The sequence below is a fragment of the Acanthaster planci genome, unplaced genomic scaffold, assembly GCF_054643075.1.
Source record: "Acanthaster planci isolate LZ-2023a unplaced genomic scaffold, COTS_SCS Contig1, whole genome shotgun sequence".
Taxonomy (NCBI): Eukaryota; Metazoa; Echinodermata; class Asteroidea; order Valvatida; family Acanthasteridae; genus Acanthaster; species Acanthaster planci.
The window spans coordinates 140,309-153,984 of NW_028257625.1; the positions used below are offsets into that span (position 1 = coordinate 140,309).

General features: G+C 41.6%; 1 protein-coding gene across 2 annotated transcripts in view; it reads right to left on the reverse strand.

Moving 5' to 3' along the window:
- The window catches only part of LOC110980721 (calcium-transporting ATPase sarcoplasmic/endoplasmic reticulum type-like), a 73,295-nt gene that overhangs the window by 20,307 nt on the left and 39,312 nt on the right, over positions 1-13,676 (reverse strand). For both annotated transcript variants that reach the window (XM_087131516.1, XM_087131515.1), the window contains exons 8-13: positions 11,611-11,696; positions 10,912-10,978; positions 4,067-4,155; positions 2,289-2,466; positions 1,214-1,344; positions 353-441 (exon numbers count right to left, since the gene is read on the reverse strand). In XM_087131516.1, coding sequence (XP_086987642.1) covers positions 353-441; positions 1,214-1,344; positions 2,289-2,466; positions 4,067-4,155; positions 10,912-10,978; positions 11,611-11,696 — 640 coding nt within the window. The remainder of the gene's footprint in view (positions 1-352; positions 442-1,213; positions 1,345-2,288; positions 2,467-4,066; positions 4,156-10,911; positions 10,979-11,610; positions 11,697-13,676) is intronic.

Here is a 13,676-nt window from a genome sequence, read left to right on the forward strand (position 1 = left end):
TACAGTATGTGCAGTACGCAAAAAAATATTTTTCAAGGCTGAAAATGAGCGGGTGCTGAGACAACCGGCGAGGCATTTGTACAGTTCTGGATCACTGCAAAAGCCAGCCAAAAGATTTTCAAACGTTTATTGTAAAACCTACTTGCAAAACCCTGCTGTCAAGTGTGTTTCGGCATTCAAAGGCAATTATTTAAGCGGGAATACAGAAAAGGCAAGGAAATTACACTACATCAGCAAAAGTGTTCAGGAAAATCTACCCCCCCCCCCGAAAAAGAAATGGGGTGAAACAGTTTTCATTTTCTGAACAGAACGAAAATTACTGAAGCATGGAGAGCCTTGCTAGAATACTTACACCTCGCCCTTGGGTTCGTAGGTGACCCCGCTGACCTCAAATTCATGGAAGCTGGACTTCTCACCAAGGATCTTGTCCATGACAAACAGCTGCAATGGGAGAGAAGAAAAGAAACAATTCTTTAGAAACTCAAGTCAGGATCGAGTTGGACAATATTTGGCCTGGGCCTATCTCCGCGATGTGTTGTTTAAGCTTTGTGTCTTGAGAAACTTTCTTGTTTGCATGCAGAGACCTCAGAACGAGGAATTATAGAAATCTTCAGGATGTTCCGAAGAACAGAATCCGATGGGATGTTCATCACAGGCTGCAAGCAAACTTTCCCAATCATTTGCCAAAGAACCTATAACCTACAGTGGGCGCACAAGTCTGATCCTTTTGCAGTAAACACCCGGAGCCCATTATGACATCAAAAACAATGTACTGAGTATTTGGTGTACTGTTCATTTATTTTGGAAACCATTTTGTGACGAGAAAGGCTTCCTTTCAGAGAGCTCATGAATGCATAAAACTATTCATGCTTAAAGTCTCAAATCTGGACCATGCAGGTAAGTAACTCTTTCCAATGAGAGAGACAACAACTCATAGACTTTCAAATCTGGTTGAAAGGTACTGATGATGTGCAGAAAAACTGACGCTATTGGCACCAGAATACAAAACCAAAAACCAGCAAACATACGTAAAAGATTTGAAGTTTGATTCAGTAAGAACTGTAATCAAAAATCTGGGCACACGCTCCCACATGGCAGGGTTAAAACAAAAACCAAAACCAACAAAATTGGCTACAATGCCAATATACTACTCCAATGTTCCTGTCTAAGTCCTAATTGTTCAAAAGTTCAAACCAAAATGGCCGCCACTTACTCTGCTGACAGACATCTGGTTGGTGGTGAGTGTTCCTGTCTTGTCGGAGCAGATGACTGACGTACATCCAAGGGTTTCAACAGAGGGCAGGCTTCTGACAATGGCATTCTTCTTCGCCATGCGACGAGTACCTACAAAGCAATGACGACAATATGAGGTGTCATTTTCATGACAGTGATAATGAGCTTTGACTCTGACCAAAGGTTCCAGCAAGAATCAAAGGCAGGCCATATTCCTGATCAGCACAACATCTTACCATTTTGAAACATTTTCTAAACTGTTCTTATCACTTAAAAGCACTGCAAAAGATCAAAGTTAGTCACGGTTTGGTTAGTTACATTAAAGCTTGCCCATGTATCTTGGAACAAGTCAAACTGTACATGTACATAAGACACTAATAAACCAAAAAGCTCCTTTGGCAGCGAATATGAACCTTTCTAACCTGATGGCCAAAACTTTTAACAGCACTCATGTCTTACATGTTAATCCCTTCACACCGGGAGGCGGTCATAGCCGCCGTAAAAATTGAGATCCTCAGCCCGCTTTTCAGCTATCATTCTCGGCCCACGTTCGAGCGAACAAAATGAAAGAAGGCAGACCCTGGCTCTTGAGTATATGGTAATTGGTCTTTGTGTGTAGCCCAGAAATGACAATAGCCCCCACTTTGAAAAGAGGCAATGGGAATGTGGAAGCTTGAGTAGAGCCGCACGCCACCGAATGATCAGCCTTTTCACCGTGTAATTCAAAACGTGCTGAGCACGCTGGGCCACAAACTGAGAATTTGCAGTTTGGCAGTCGGCCTTCGTGGCCAAGCGAGTCTGGAATTCTTGGAGTCGGCTTTTGGAAAGAAATTCCCGCCGAGAAGGGGTTCAAACAAGGTATCAAATGATTACCAAAATCAATTCTTTTGGGCTCATTTTTTAATCGAAAAAATTCCATTGGAAGGCATTCAATTTCATTGGTTTCCCTCTCACGTTTACTATTACCGAGTACCAGGGGTGACCAATAACACACAGACACCAAATAATAAACATTGCAGGACTCAAAACAACAGAAAGAAAGATTTGCAACTCACCCAGGGCCAGGCACGTCGTGATGACTGTAGGCAGGCCTTCTGGGATGGCAGCCACGGCTAGGGCCACGGCGATCTTGAAGTAATAGATGGCGCCGCGCACCCAGGACCCACCATGGGAGGGGTCGGAGAAGTGACCAATGTTGATGGCCCAGACAGCCACACAGATGATAGAGATGACCTGAAATGAAACCCACACGTTAAATACACCTTAACATTTCAGTCTTTGGGGACCACCACATCATCCAACAGGAAATTAACTGCCCCTGTCCGATTAACATCAGCTCAACAAAACTTTTGGATGTACATATCAGCCTCAGAACGAGGAATTATGAGAAATCTTCAGATAGTTCCAAGGAGGAACGACATCCGAGGGCAAGTTCATCATGGGCTGGTACATGAAAATAAACGAACAAACAGCACACCACAAACAATGACACAGGCTAACAAAAATATGAAACAACACGGAAATAAGTTGAGTACTGATTGGTTCGCTTAGGTTGCTCTATATGCACTGGTACATGTACCGGTGCACTGTACATGTACAATGATGGTTTTGCACATCCGAACATACGTAAGAAATTTAAGTTGCAAATTCTGCATACCAACAACACGTAAGCACTAGGGACCCAACTTCGGGTAAAACCAGATTCAAGGGTCAAGAAGTTTTCTGGAAGGTCAAAATATTTGGAATTTTCCAGAAGGTAACATTATACAGCCTTACAGAGGGGTGAGAAGAAATTCTGGATCTCTTTGGACACTTAAGGAAAAGAAATTAAATAATCTGAAAAAAAATCCATGACTTTTCACGACTTTCTAGGGTTATAAAGATAGCTGGTATGACAGCTTCCATGACAATGAAGAGAATTTTGAAAAGAAAAATTGTTTGGTGTTATGAAGCGCAAGACTGCCACAGCCACTACTATCGACTGACATGGATAGCTTGTAAATTTATCATTCCTCCGTTAGTACACACAAGTGGCCCATCAGAAGAACAGGTAGCCTTTGCATGATTTTCATTCCTATGACTTTTTTCCCTCAGACAAGAGGATTCAAGGGACACCCTACTTTTAACAAATTTTCCATGACCTCCCTCGACAGCTTTTTTTCCAGAATTTCCCTGTAACCGCGGGAACCCTGAAATCCCCAACCCCCTTCATTTTTACCCCCTTATTGCACTAAACGACACCAGTTGCACCACCGCTTATCACAGCAAGACAGGGAAACACAAACTGCTTCCCGGACAGACGGACTGCTACAGTATGTGATAAATCTGCTCAGGTGGGAATTACGTGCCATTCTGAGAAGAAACGTCAAACTAAATATTTCAAACAGCCCACTGTTTGTTTCTCTGAGAATGTCTTGATTTAAAGCCAGTCAAAACTCCCGCTGGGGGAGGAAACAAGCACAGATCAAAAGACAGATTCAGGACTGCAAGAGAGGTTCATGGCTTTGTAAAAATAAATAACAATTCAGCTCTTTTATTACCCAAAAGTTTTGGCTATTGATATAATTGGGTTTTGACCAATCCAACATGACCAACAGAATCCAAGGATAAGAATTACGTCAGTAAAATGAACGACCAAATTCCTCAGGATGCTGCATACTGTGAAGAGTTGGATGGAGTAGGGCTACGGGTGAAGGCGAGACAGGCACGACTGCCTTTCTAGGGTTGACCAGCTCCAGAAACTAGGCCGGTTACCCCCTGAAGCTGTAAACCCAAGCCGCAGATTACATGTAGCTACTGACATGAGTCTAGGGGCAAGATTTAACTAATGCACCTTGGACAGCTGCTCGCCAAACTCATCCAGCTTCTGCTGCAGCGGGGTGCGCTCGGTCTCGGTCTCAACCATCTCCGTCCGAATCTTGCCTGAAATTAACAAAGAAAAACGGGGGGCACTACTTTTAATGACTACATAAGGTATTCCATCACCACATACCAGTGAAAACTGACATGCATAACTGCAATGCATGAAGCCTGTACGATTTTTTGCTTTCTTTTTCTGAATTTTTGGGTGGTAAGACCAACTCTGCCAAAAATTTGGCCCAAACATACGTATATGTACATGTGCATACACATGTAAAAGTACAGGTATATGGACTGGGGACCAGATTGAATTCAATATTGTGCATACATAAACATTCAGCATATGTATTGCCTATGGTGTTTCACACAAGGAGTACCTCGACAAATACATTCTGGCATACATGTACATTAATGTCAACATTCAAAATGTAAGTCTGACAAGCATGGTCAGTTATTTTTTCAAGGTACCAGTACACCAAGTTGCTAACTACGTGTTTGTGCACGAACCTTATGATTGCAAGGGATTTTGAGTGTACCCAGAGGACTACATCAAAGCCTTCTGCCATGCTGGGTGCCAACGGTATGGGCAAAAGTGGGCTGGCAAACACTGCACGGATTGGAGGGCCACTTGCGGCCTTTACCCAAAACTTTCAAGATGAGACAGTCTCTTTAATCATTCTACCGCCTACGTGTAAGCATCGCTCCCTCAGATTCAACCACGCATGCATGCATGTGCGTACACGTCCCAGCGATGCACGCACACGGACGAACACCTGTTCCCAATATCTTTCCACCGTCAATCATCATTATGATCGGTTTGCATGTTTTGTGAGCCATTATTGACTCGGTTTACGGCCGACAGCAGAGGCCAGTGTTCGCACTTGACTCTGGAAACAAATAAAACCTTAAGCATTATAGGTTTTGACGTTAACACGCCGGCTACTGATGCCAAATGATAACGTCACCCCAACACCTGCAGGAACAACTTATGGATTCAAACACACTGTGTGTATATTCATCAACATCCACATTTCATTTTCTGTTCCCTTGCACCAAGTTCCAGGAATTTTATTCAGTTCATATGCACTGTATTTTGTGTTTATGTATTTCAATCCTAGGGAGTGTCAACTTGGGTTGTGTCGAATATTTGAATATTCACTCCAACATCAGCATTCAAATATCTATCTTTGGAATGTTTAGAAGTGACATATACTCAAACAAGCCCATTTCAAACTTGGCTGTTGGAAAATTAAAAGAAGCCAAGTGATACATCCAACACAAGGGACAAAAAAATTCTTTCTTCTCCAACTGACTATGCTGGGTGACCTGATGTTCACCAACAGGCTTTATGGTAATATTAACAACTTAACAAAAAAAGGCAAGATAGGAAGTTGACTTCTGATTTCACAACCTGCTATTAAAAATCTCAGCAATTGTCATGATAAAATGCTTTGTTGTATTTATTTTCCAATCTTCCATCATTCTTTTCAGATGCCATTTTTCTACATTGTGTTTTCCCACGGTATCATCTGGGAATTTGGGAAATCTAATATCGCACAATATTCAAAGTAACCAAGGAACTTCTAGGATGGAGTTATTTGCCAATTGGACTCACTCAACAGAATAAAGATGGGAACAGCTCATGATGGCAATAAGACCTTATAAAACAATATCCACTAAACTGAATTCGTGTTATCCATTCACTCTATCAAATCAAAAGATTCTCCCTTCACAATAAACTTCAGGAACATGTACATGTGCAGGCTCTTTCATGTTAATTAGACTAAGCAGAAAGCGGTCGTGTTTGGTTTGTCAACATGAGGAGACTTGAAGAAGATTGCCAATATCCTGCCCTTGCAACCCTTCCTTGGAGTACGAGTCTTTCATCTTGAAATATGTCGTTCCAAATTGCTGCAGCACAGCTTACGCCTTCGCTTGCTGGGAAATGCCTCCCCTCTGTGCAGGAGTGACGTCGGCTATCGCACAAGCCGTCAATGATGGAGTTATTCCATGAAATGGCCTTGCCTTCCGAGCACAAATTTTGATCAAACTGACCAGTCATTAACCTCTGACACAAGCAGCAAATATCAAGGAAATCGTGTCATGTGCTCATGTATTGAGGCCCTATAACTAGTGTTGTTTTAGGAATTTCCGAGTAAGCCTTGTCAAGAATAGCATAGCGGGTCATTCTATCAATTTGGGATCCAACATGTGACACTTTCTATCTGACTTTCACTCAAACTTTGTAATTTGATATGAGCTAAATCACTCAAATTGATTTCAAACAATTTTTATTTGTTTTAATAGGGAATCTATATTACTTAAGCACTCTTGGAAGTTAAAGAACGTGTCCTAAACCTTCCAGAATTGTACACCAGATGTAACAGGGACTGGAAAAAAATTAGACCCTAAATTTATACAAAGACCCACGTTTTAATTAATACAACAATGAAATAGGTTTCGATCTTGACAAGTACATGTATAGTATACTTTCATATTTTCAAAGCTGTTTCAACAAGTACCAGAACATTTTTTTGGAGCGAGGTGTGCTTTTTCACAACAGAAAATGCATGCGACATGCACAGGCCTGAACTGGTTGAGATGAGGTATGAAGTGTGCCCGTACATTGTATAATCGGTATGTGTGCATGTACTTGACTGTTGACGACCACAGCCGTGGATTTCCTCCATGATTGCGGCTGTCTGGTCTCCATTCAAAATAAATACTAAGAGGGGGAAATATAAACGAGCGTGTTGACGATATACACGGCTGGCATTGGGCAGATGGGTAGCAGTGAGAGAAACGTCGCATATCATCACGTAAATTTGAACAGATTGATTTATCAGTGCATTAGAGAGATTATCAGGCAATCTGTTTGCCTCATAGGGGTGATCTTGAAACCTACTTTTCAAGTCTCTTTCTCTCTTTCGTCTTTTTTTTTTTTCATTTTTCGACATAACCTTTCCTGACAGTAGGGTGACCCGAGATCCATTTCAAGGAATTGACAAATGTGGCTGCATCATATATGTATTTGGAAAACTCAGATGAAACTAGGAAGTATCATAATTTCTGGGTTTTTGTTAAATAAGACTACGCAGTATCTGGGAGACTCATTCGCCTCAAACTGTGTGCAAAATTTCCTCAAAGAAATGGATTCTTTTTCCAACCATTTCTATGAACAAAGCCTATCTAGAACACTCTCAGCATTAGTACTAATGTTTTTAACCCCCCCTCCACATGCACACACACACCATACAGGTACATGTATGTCCACTGTGTCTGTCCATTTTCAGAGACATTCTGCCACGGCTGATAAGCAGGATTTTATTACTGCAAAATAACCGAGGCAGATCCTAAAATCACAAGTTATGCCTTTACCATCCCGGATCCATCAAAATCCTCACAGACATTTTAGTAGAAAATTAGCTCAACCACAACTACTACGTACACTGTATATGTACAAGTACACGCAAGGCTTGATGCCACATGTTCTTGGATTTTTTCATAGTTCTGAACAAGTGCCATTGGTTTCCTGCACAGTGTGGAATTTTGAGACCCGTTAAGAGGATTTATACAGAAAGGTTACACAAAAGGATGCTAAGGGAATTGTACATGTACACGTATTAATCAAAAAGATCGCGCATTTAAATCAAAATCTGCATCATTTCCAGGGGTCAGGAGTTGACAGAAGATGAATTTAAATAATCACAGCTTGGTGTCAGCACAGACATCTTCCTTGTAGCTCATCAGGCTCTTCCACTGCGACAGTTGTCATCGTGCAGACTGATGAGCTGTTGCACCGACGGTAACACCCCGTTGGCCCACTGCCATCGGTATGTACGCCTGCTGGCAATCTGAATACGCCGTGCTGCACAGGCCAAAAATACGGTACTCGGGGGGGAGGAGTGGACATTAAGCAGCCAACCGCACTGCAGCATGCCGACGCGACGGACCAGCCGTCCGGGTGACGTGAAACAACGCTATGTTACCATCGTGTGTCAATATATGCCGGCCGGCGACTGCATCTGGAGTGACTGGGTGCATACCATAGGGGAAGGGGGGGAGCTTAGGGGACCAGAAAGCAGAGAGTTGACGGTATCAACCACACAGCTGTGCACCTGTGTCAAGGTTTTGACAACTGACCGACTGAAGCTCAATAGACAGAAGGGAGACTACACATTGTACTAGGCAAAAGTTAAAAAAAGAACAAAACCCTGTCGGTGATTATCATTCGTCCATGACAGCGAATAAACCAAGCGGGAAACTGGCTTGACACCAGGATTCAAACCTACAGCCTCAAATTGTCATAGCAAGAAACACTGCTAACCAGTCCGGTCTCCCATTTTGTCAGTAAGTTTGACTCAGTTGTGGACTACTGTAGCATTTACATTCACCTAGTAGAACAGTGCACATGTAAACTGTACATGTGCACTAATGAAATTGCACTGAGGACATGTAAGAAAATGAAATTAACATACATGTACTGCTCTTCCTCTTCTTCAACAGAAGACAATTTTCAGACACAAAATATTCCTCCTTATGAACTTGTGGGCCTTACTTGGCAAAAGTTATGTTTTGGGGGTCTGTTTTTCAGAACATACATGTATTTCTGGGCAGATGACGCCGGCCTGTGCTTTGGGCCTTATGAACCCTAAGGAAGTCAGATATCCAGCCAGTAGCTGGCAGGTCACTGACCAGCTTCTGGCTTGTTTCTCAAGGCACCTGGACAAATCCACATCAGATCCCAAGTTTGGTTCCACGGATTTCGTCTTCATTCAAACACGGGGATTATTAAGGAATCCTTGCTAGCCCAAACCCCAGAGTGAGGACATCAAGCGCATCAGTCCTCCAAACTCATCTGCTCCCAGTTTATCAATGCTATCACTGTTTGTTTTTAGCCTCCGCATCCATTAAGCGAGCTTATCAACCAACTCAATGATTATTTTTATCTTTTGGTCAGTGACAGGTGACTGGTGACACTTCTCCGGAAGGAAAGAATAAAAGGAAACGATATGGCTCTTGCCTGAAATCTCGTTAACTAAAGGTCCCTGAAATGCTATCAGATGGCTCTTTCAAGTAGAGGGGGGAGGTGCCAATGCAATAAACTGCAGAGTATGCATGAGATTCTTTCGGCAGGCGATACGTACATGTAAATTTTGTAGTTGCACTTGCTTGTAAATTTAAGGCACCATTTCCAAGACAATTAAATGTAGCCTTCTATTCTGCCCTCTTGAAACAGCAATTCAATACTGCTGTCTCGTCAACTACACTTATCCAGAAGTTGATATTTCTAAAGACTTCCAAGATGAGAAATATGGATGATTGGCACTGTTAATGTATGCTGTTTGAAAGCGATTCTTTCAGTAGTGACTGATTAACCGGTTTCTCTCATCAAAAACTTCTTGCATGTGAGTACATGTATATAATCAGGCAAGCATATTCCAAGTCTACAATGTGCATTCTCTATGGTGGTCTGCACCTGACTGTCCAGAGTCCAACTTCCCTCCAGCCACTATGGGAGTCTAGCCAGATTTGCACCGCGAGAGCGCGGCGCACAATTATCCGAGACTCTTGTGCTCTCCCCAGTGGATCATTAATCATTCTTGCAAACGATGGTCTCTTTTCAAAGGGGCCAGCAAGATGCTGGATGGGGCAATCAAACAAGGACAAAGAAGGAAACAGGTAAGGTCACCGCTAAACACTGTGATTAGATGATGGGGGAAAAAAATTAGAAGATGCTTCCTACCCGCAGTCAGTGCAAAGCCCCTTGGGTGTTTTGAGGCAATTTGAAGGCCTCTGTTTCCACAGCAACTGGTTTGATTTACAATTTTGATCTTGAAATCGAAGTGCTTAAAAGCAACATCAAAGTTCCTTGCAGTTACTCAGCCCAAGCTAAACCTGTGCATAATCTTAGGGAGCATGAAGTTTTACCTTGCTTGAAAATGAACACACTGCCTTGCCAATGTGCAGGTACATGTACATGGATTTAGTACATTGAGTCATTTTTCGGCAGAACACTGCAATACCACCTCTTCCTGACTACAGCCTTTACTGCAACAAGCCTTTTGTGAGTTAAATTTGAATAAAATCTGGTACACAGAGTTCTCTACTTGCATATTAACATAACATTTGAATTCCTCAGACTAAGGACATTGTTGCTACACCTCGTTTATTCAGGGAAAGCTTTCACATGGTGACCACCGCCTCTGGAATGGACTGATTCCTTTGTGCCCTTCTTATCTATTGAAAAATGTGTACTGAAGCAAAGCGTCTCCAACGTAACTAAGGAAAAGCTTGCCCTGAATCACAAGGTATAGCAACAGTGTCTGTAGGGTGGAGAATTCAAATTGTTATGTTCACATGAATTTCAAGAACTCAGAGTACCAGATTTTATTCAAATTTAACTCGCAAAAGGCTTATTACATGTACATATACAGCATACTTTTGAAATGCTCCCTTAAGTCAATTTTTAAATTCTACATATAACATTACCGCAGCCAATATCATCTCTGATTTTCTTTCAAATCATACCTTCATTCACAATCTAATATCCCAACTCCTCGCTCCTACACAAATATCTGATATCCAGTGTGGATCAAATTTCAAGAAAAAGCAATACAGTTCTGGAGCCCCCAAAAAAATCTCCCAAAGAAGCCAGCACATCTTTGCATTGCCAAGTGCCCGTAGTAGCTTGGTTAAGTTGTCCACATGTTGACATAACCATAAGAGCCTCCCTCTAAATTCCTAGGAACCTTCTGAGCACCGACAGCCAGGCAACAAAAAAAAAACATCTTTTTTTGGTTGAATGAGGCCACTCACCTATCTCTGTGCTCAGACCTGTTCCCACCACAACGCCAGTGCACTTGCCAGAGGCGATGTTTGTTCCCTGGTGACACAAATAACGAAGAGAGAAAAAGAAATGAGATGCTGAGAGTTATAAACTTCAGGCTTGAGAGCGGTGATACATCAAGCAACAAAAATGTGAAACAAATCCCAGATAGAAATCATCATTGCAGATGTTAAGCAGAAATATCGGCGGTAGCACTTAATGGATCAGGTTAAAATCATTTGCTTTTAAAAGCTTAAGGCTCATTTTAGTTTGACATGTTTAAAATAGGACAAAGGCAAGCCCTCTTTTTTCAAGTTTTATTCCAGTACATATCTAAGCGCTTAGAACAGATGTAAGCTGATGAGGACAGCTTCATAAATGTGTATTTAAGCCCACACTGAAATGCGCCCCAAGTAAAAAAAACCAAGTTAAAAACTGACTGACACTTAACTGAAATTCATAAAATATTGTAAGTCTGGAACACATTCTAAAGCAAACTGCCTGCCCACTAAAAAAAATTCAAGTCAATTTCAATGATAATTTTTTTGTAAAATTAAACAATTCAGTCTAGCATCAACCCATTTAACAGATTACATCAAATACGTGTATAATAGATTCAGGGAACCAGACAAAAAATGGATTTGCCGTGAACAATGTTTATCAAAAATTTCAGATGTAAGCAGACCTACCGAGAACAGCAGGTTCTTCTTGTCCTGGTTGACGGCCCTGGTGTCGGGGATGGTGTCCGTGTGCTTCATCACGCTGACGCTTTCACCTGAGCACAAAAGTGACAAAATAAGGAAACGATCAGAGACAACAGATACATGTACCAATTTACTCCACGCACAGTCCCATTTCTGCAGCAGCAGGACTATTCTTCTCAAATCCTGGCTTGAGATCTGGCTTCTGCTTCACCTCTATGGTCATCTTCACTCATGTACCATTGGCACCATGCTCAGCCTAAAGGTGTCAGATGAGGGGACTGTGGCCAAGCCCGAGTTGAACAAGAAGCTTGAAAATCCTCCTGGCAACAAATTATTTTCAGGGCACATTTTGTTACTGTTCATACATGTACACAATTTCCGTGGTTCCTTGGGCTTTGTGTCACATTCCACGTGTAAAAGATTTCAAAATTTATGAAAATGGGGGGAAGGGGGAACATTTTTTATGGGTACATATGAGAAGTCAAAGAAGAGGAAATCAAAGAAAAGGCTTTGATGCTTGATGCACAGCATTTTTCAGTGACAGCACGTCTTCCAACAATTTCCTGGCTAAGCAAGTTTAAAGTTCAGTTTAAAGACTGACGTCCACCCTGACTACCGATATATGCATACATGTACCGGTACAACAGCAGCAACACACGCCGACACACATACCGGTACATGAATTAAAAACAGAAATTTCTTTTTTTCATTCGAAAAGAAATACCCAAGCATCTACAATTTGCATTCAGAGAATCATTGCACCGAGACTAAAATTGGGAATCAATCAATTTCCCATAAAATCTGATAAAAAAGGCACGTTAAAAAAAATCTTTTTTAAAGCTGAGGACTTTAATTCTTATCCAAGCACCCGTATGTGCATTTTTTATGTACGTACAATGTACGTCTCTTACACTCAAGACAAGCACTCAAGAGAGAAATTTGATTAAAGCATCGTGGACCTTAAGAATGAAACTCTCCTCGAGCGCTCAGATCCTGGGGCGAGTAAATTTACTGCGAGACTGGTTGCCAGAGAGATGTACATGTATGGCATGTTCAGTCCTTGACACAAGTGGGTAATGGGTATTATTATTAGATTGATGAGGAACGTTGCTGAAAGAAATAAAGAAATATACTCAACAGATTAACAAACAAAAGTGTATGCAATTTGATGATACTTGGAGTTTAATTTCCTAACTTGCGTCTCGAGACTAGATTTATGAAAAAGAAGACCTGTCATTGGGTGCCGCAATTATCCCCTACCGCATGGTGGTTCTGCTGAAATCTAGCAGAGATCTCAACGAAGCAAAGTCATCACTGCTTTACTTGAGGACTGAGGTCAACTTTGGTTCTGCTACAAAGAATGTATATGTTCATTCATGTACATGTCTGGTATGTGAATGTAGAACTGGATAGCAATACTGTTCCCTCTAGCTGGATTCTAAAGATAATGGAGAATGCCTCAGGGTTTTAGGGTGATGGATTGATCAATAACTTTATAAATGCAATCAAATGTTCACTAAGCTGAAACACACTCAGCAAGCAGTGTTTCCTTAACATAAATGTCTGTGGTAACAAAACTTCTTATAACTGATTAATCAATGACACAGGTAAGTGACTAACTAAAACCACAAATGAAGAGATTGATGGATTAATCAAAGATCAATCAATATCACAGTAAAAACTGGTTAGAAAATGCCCCCCCCCCAAAAAAAAATTAACTGCTGGTTGTCAAACATGTACATATGGAGAGATTTGGCAAATGACATTGGAACAGGCATACTCTTGGGCATATCCCTAAAATCTGTACATCAAGTGACAGGCTGCATCGCAACAGATCACAGAGATGCGCTGGGTTATCTTGTCACTTGGCCCAATGCCAATTCAGTTGAGTACTGTATCATTCCCGGTAAAGTCTGGAGTGCGTGGGTTGCTTTACTTTAGAACTCCATGAAGAATTGCAGCGGTAAATTATACAAAGTGCGACCAAGTTGGACAGGGGAGGGGGGTTGTTTTCTGTTTTTATGTCCAAGACATTGGTCAACGAACCCGTA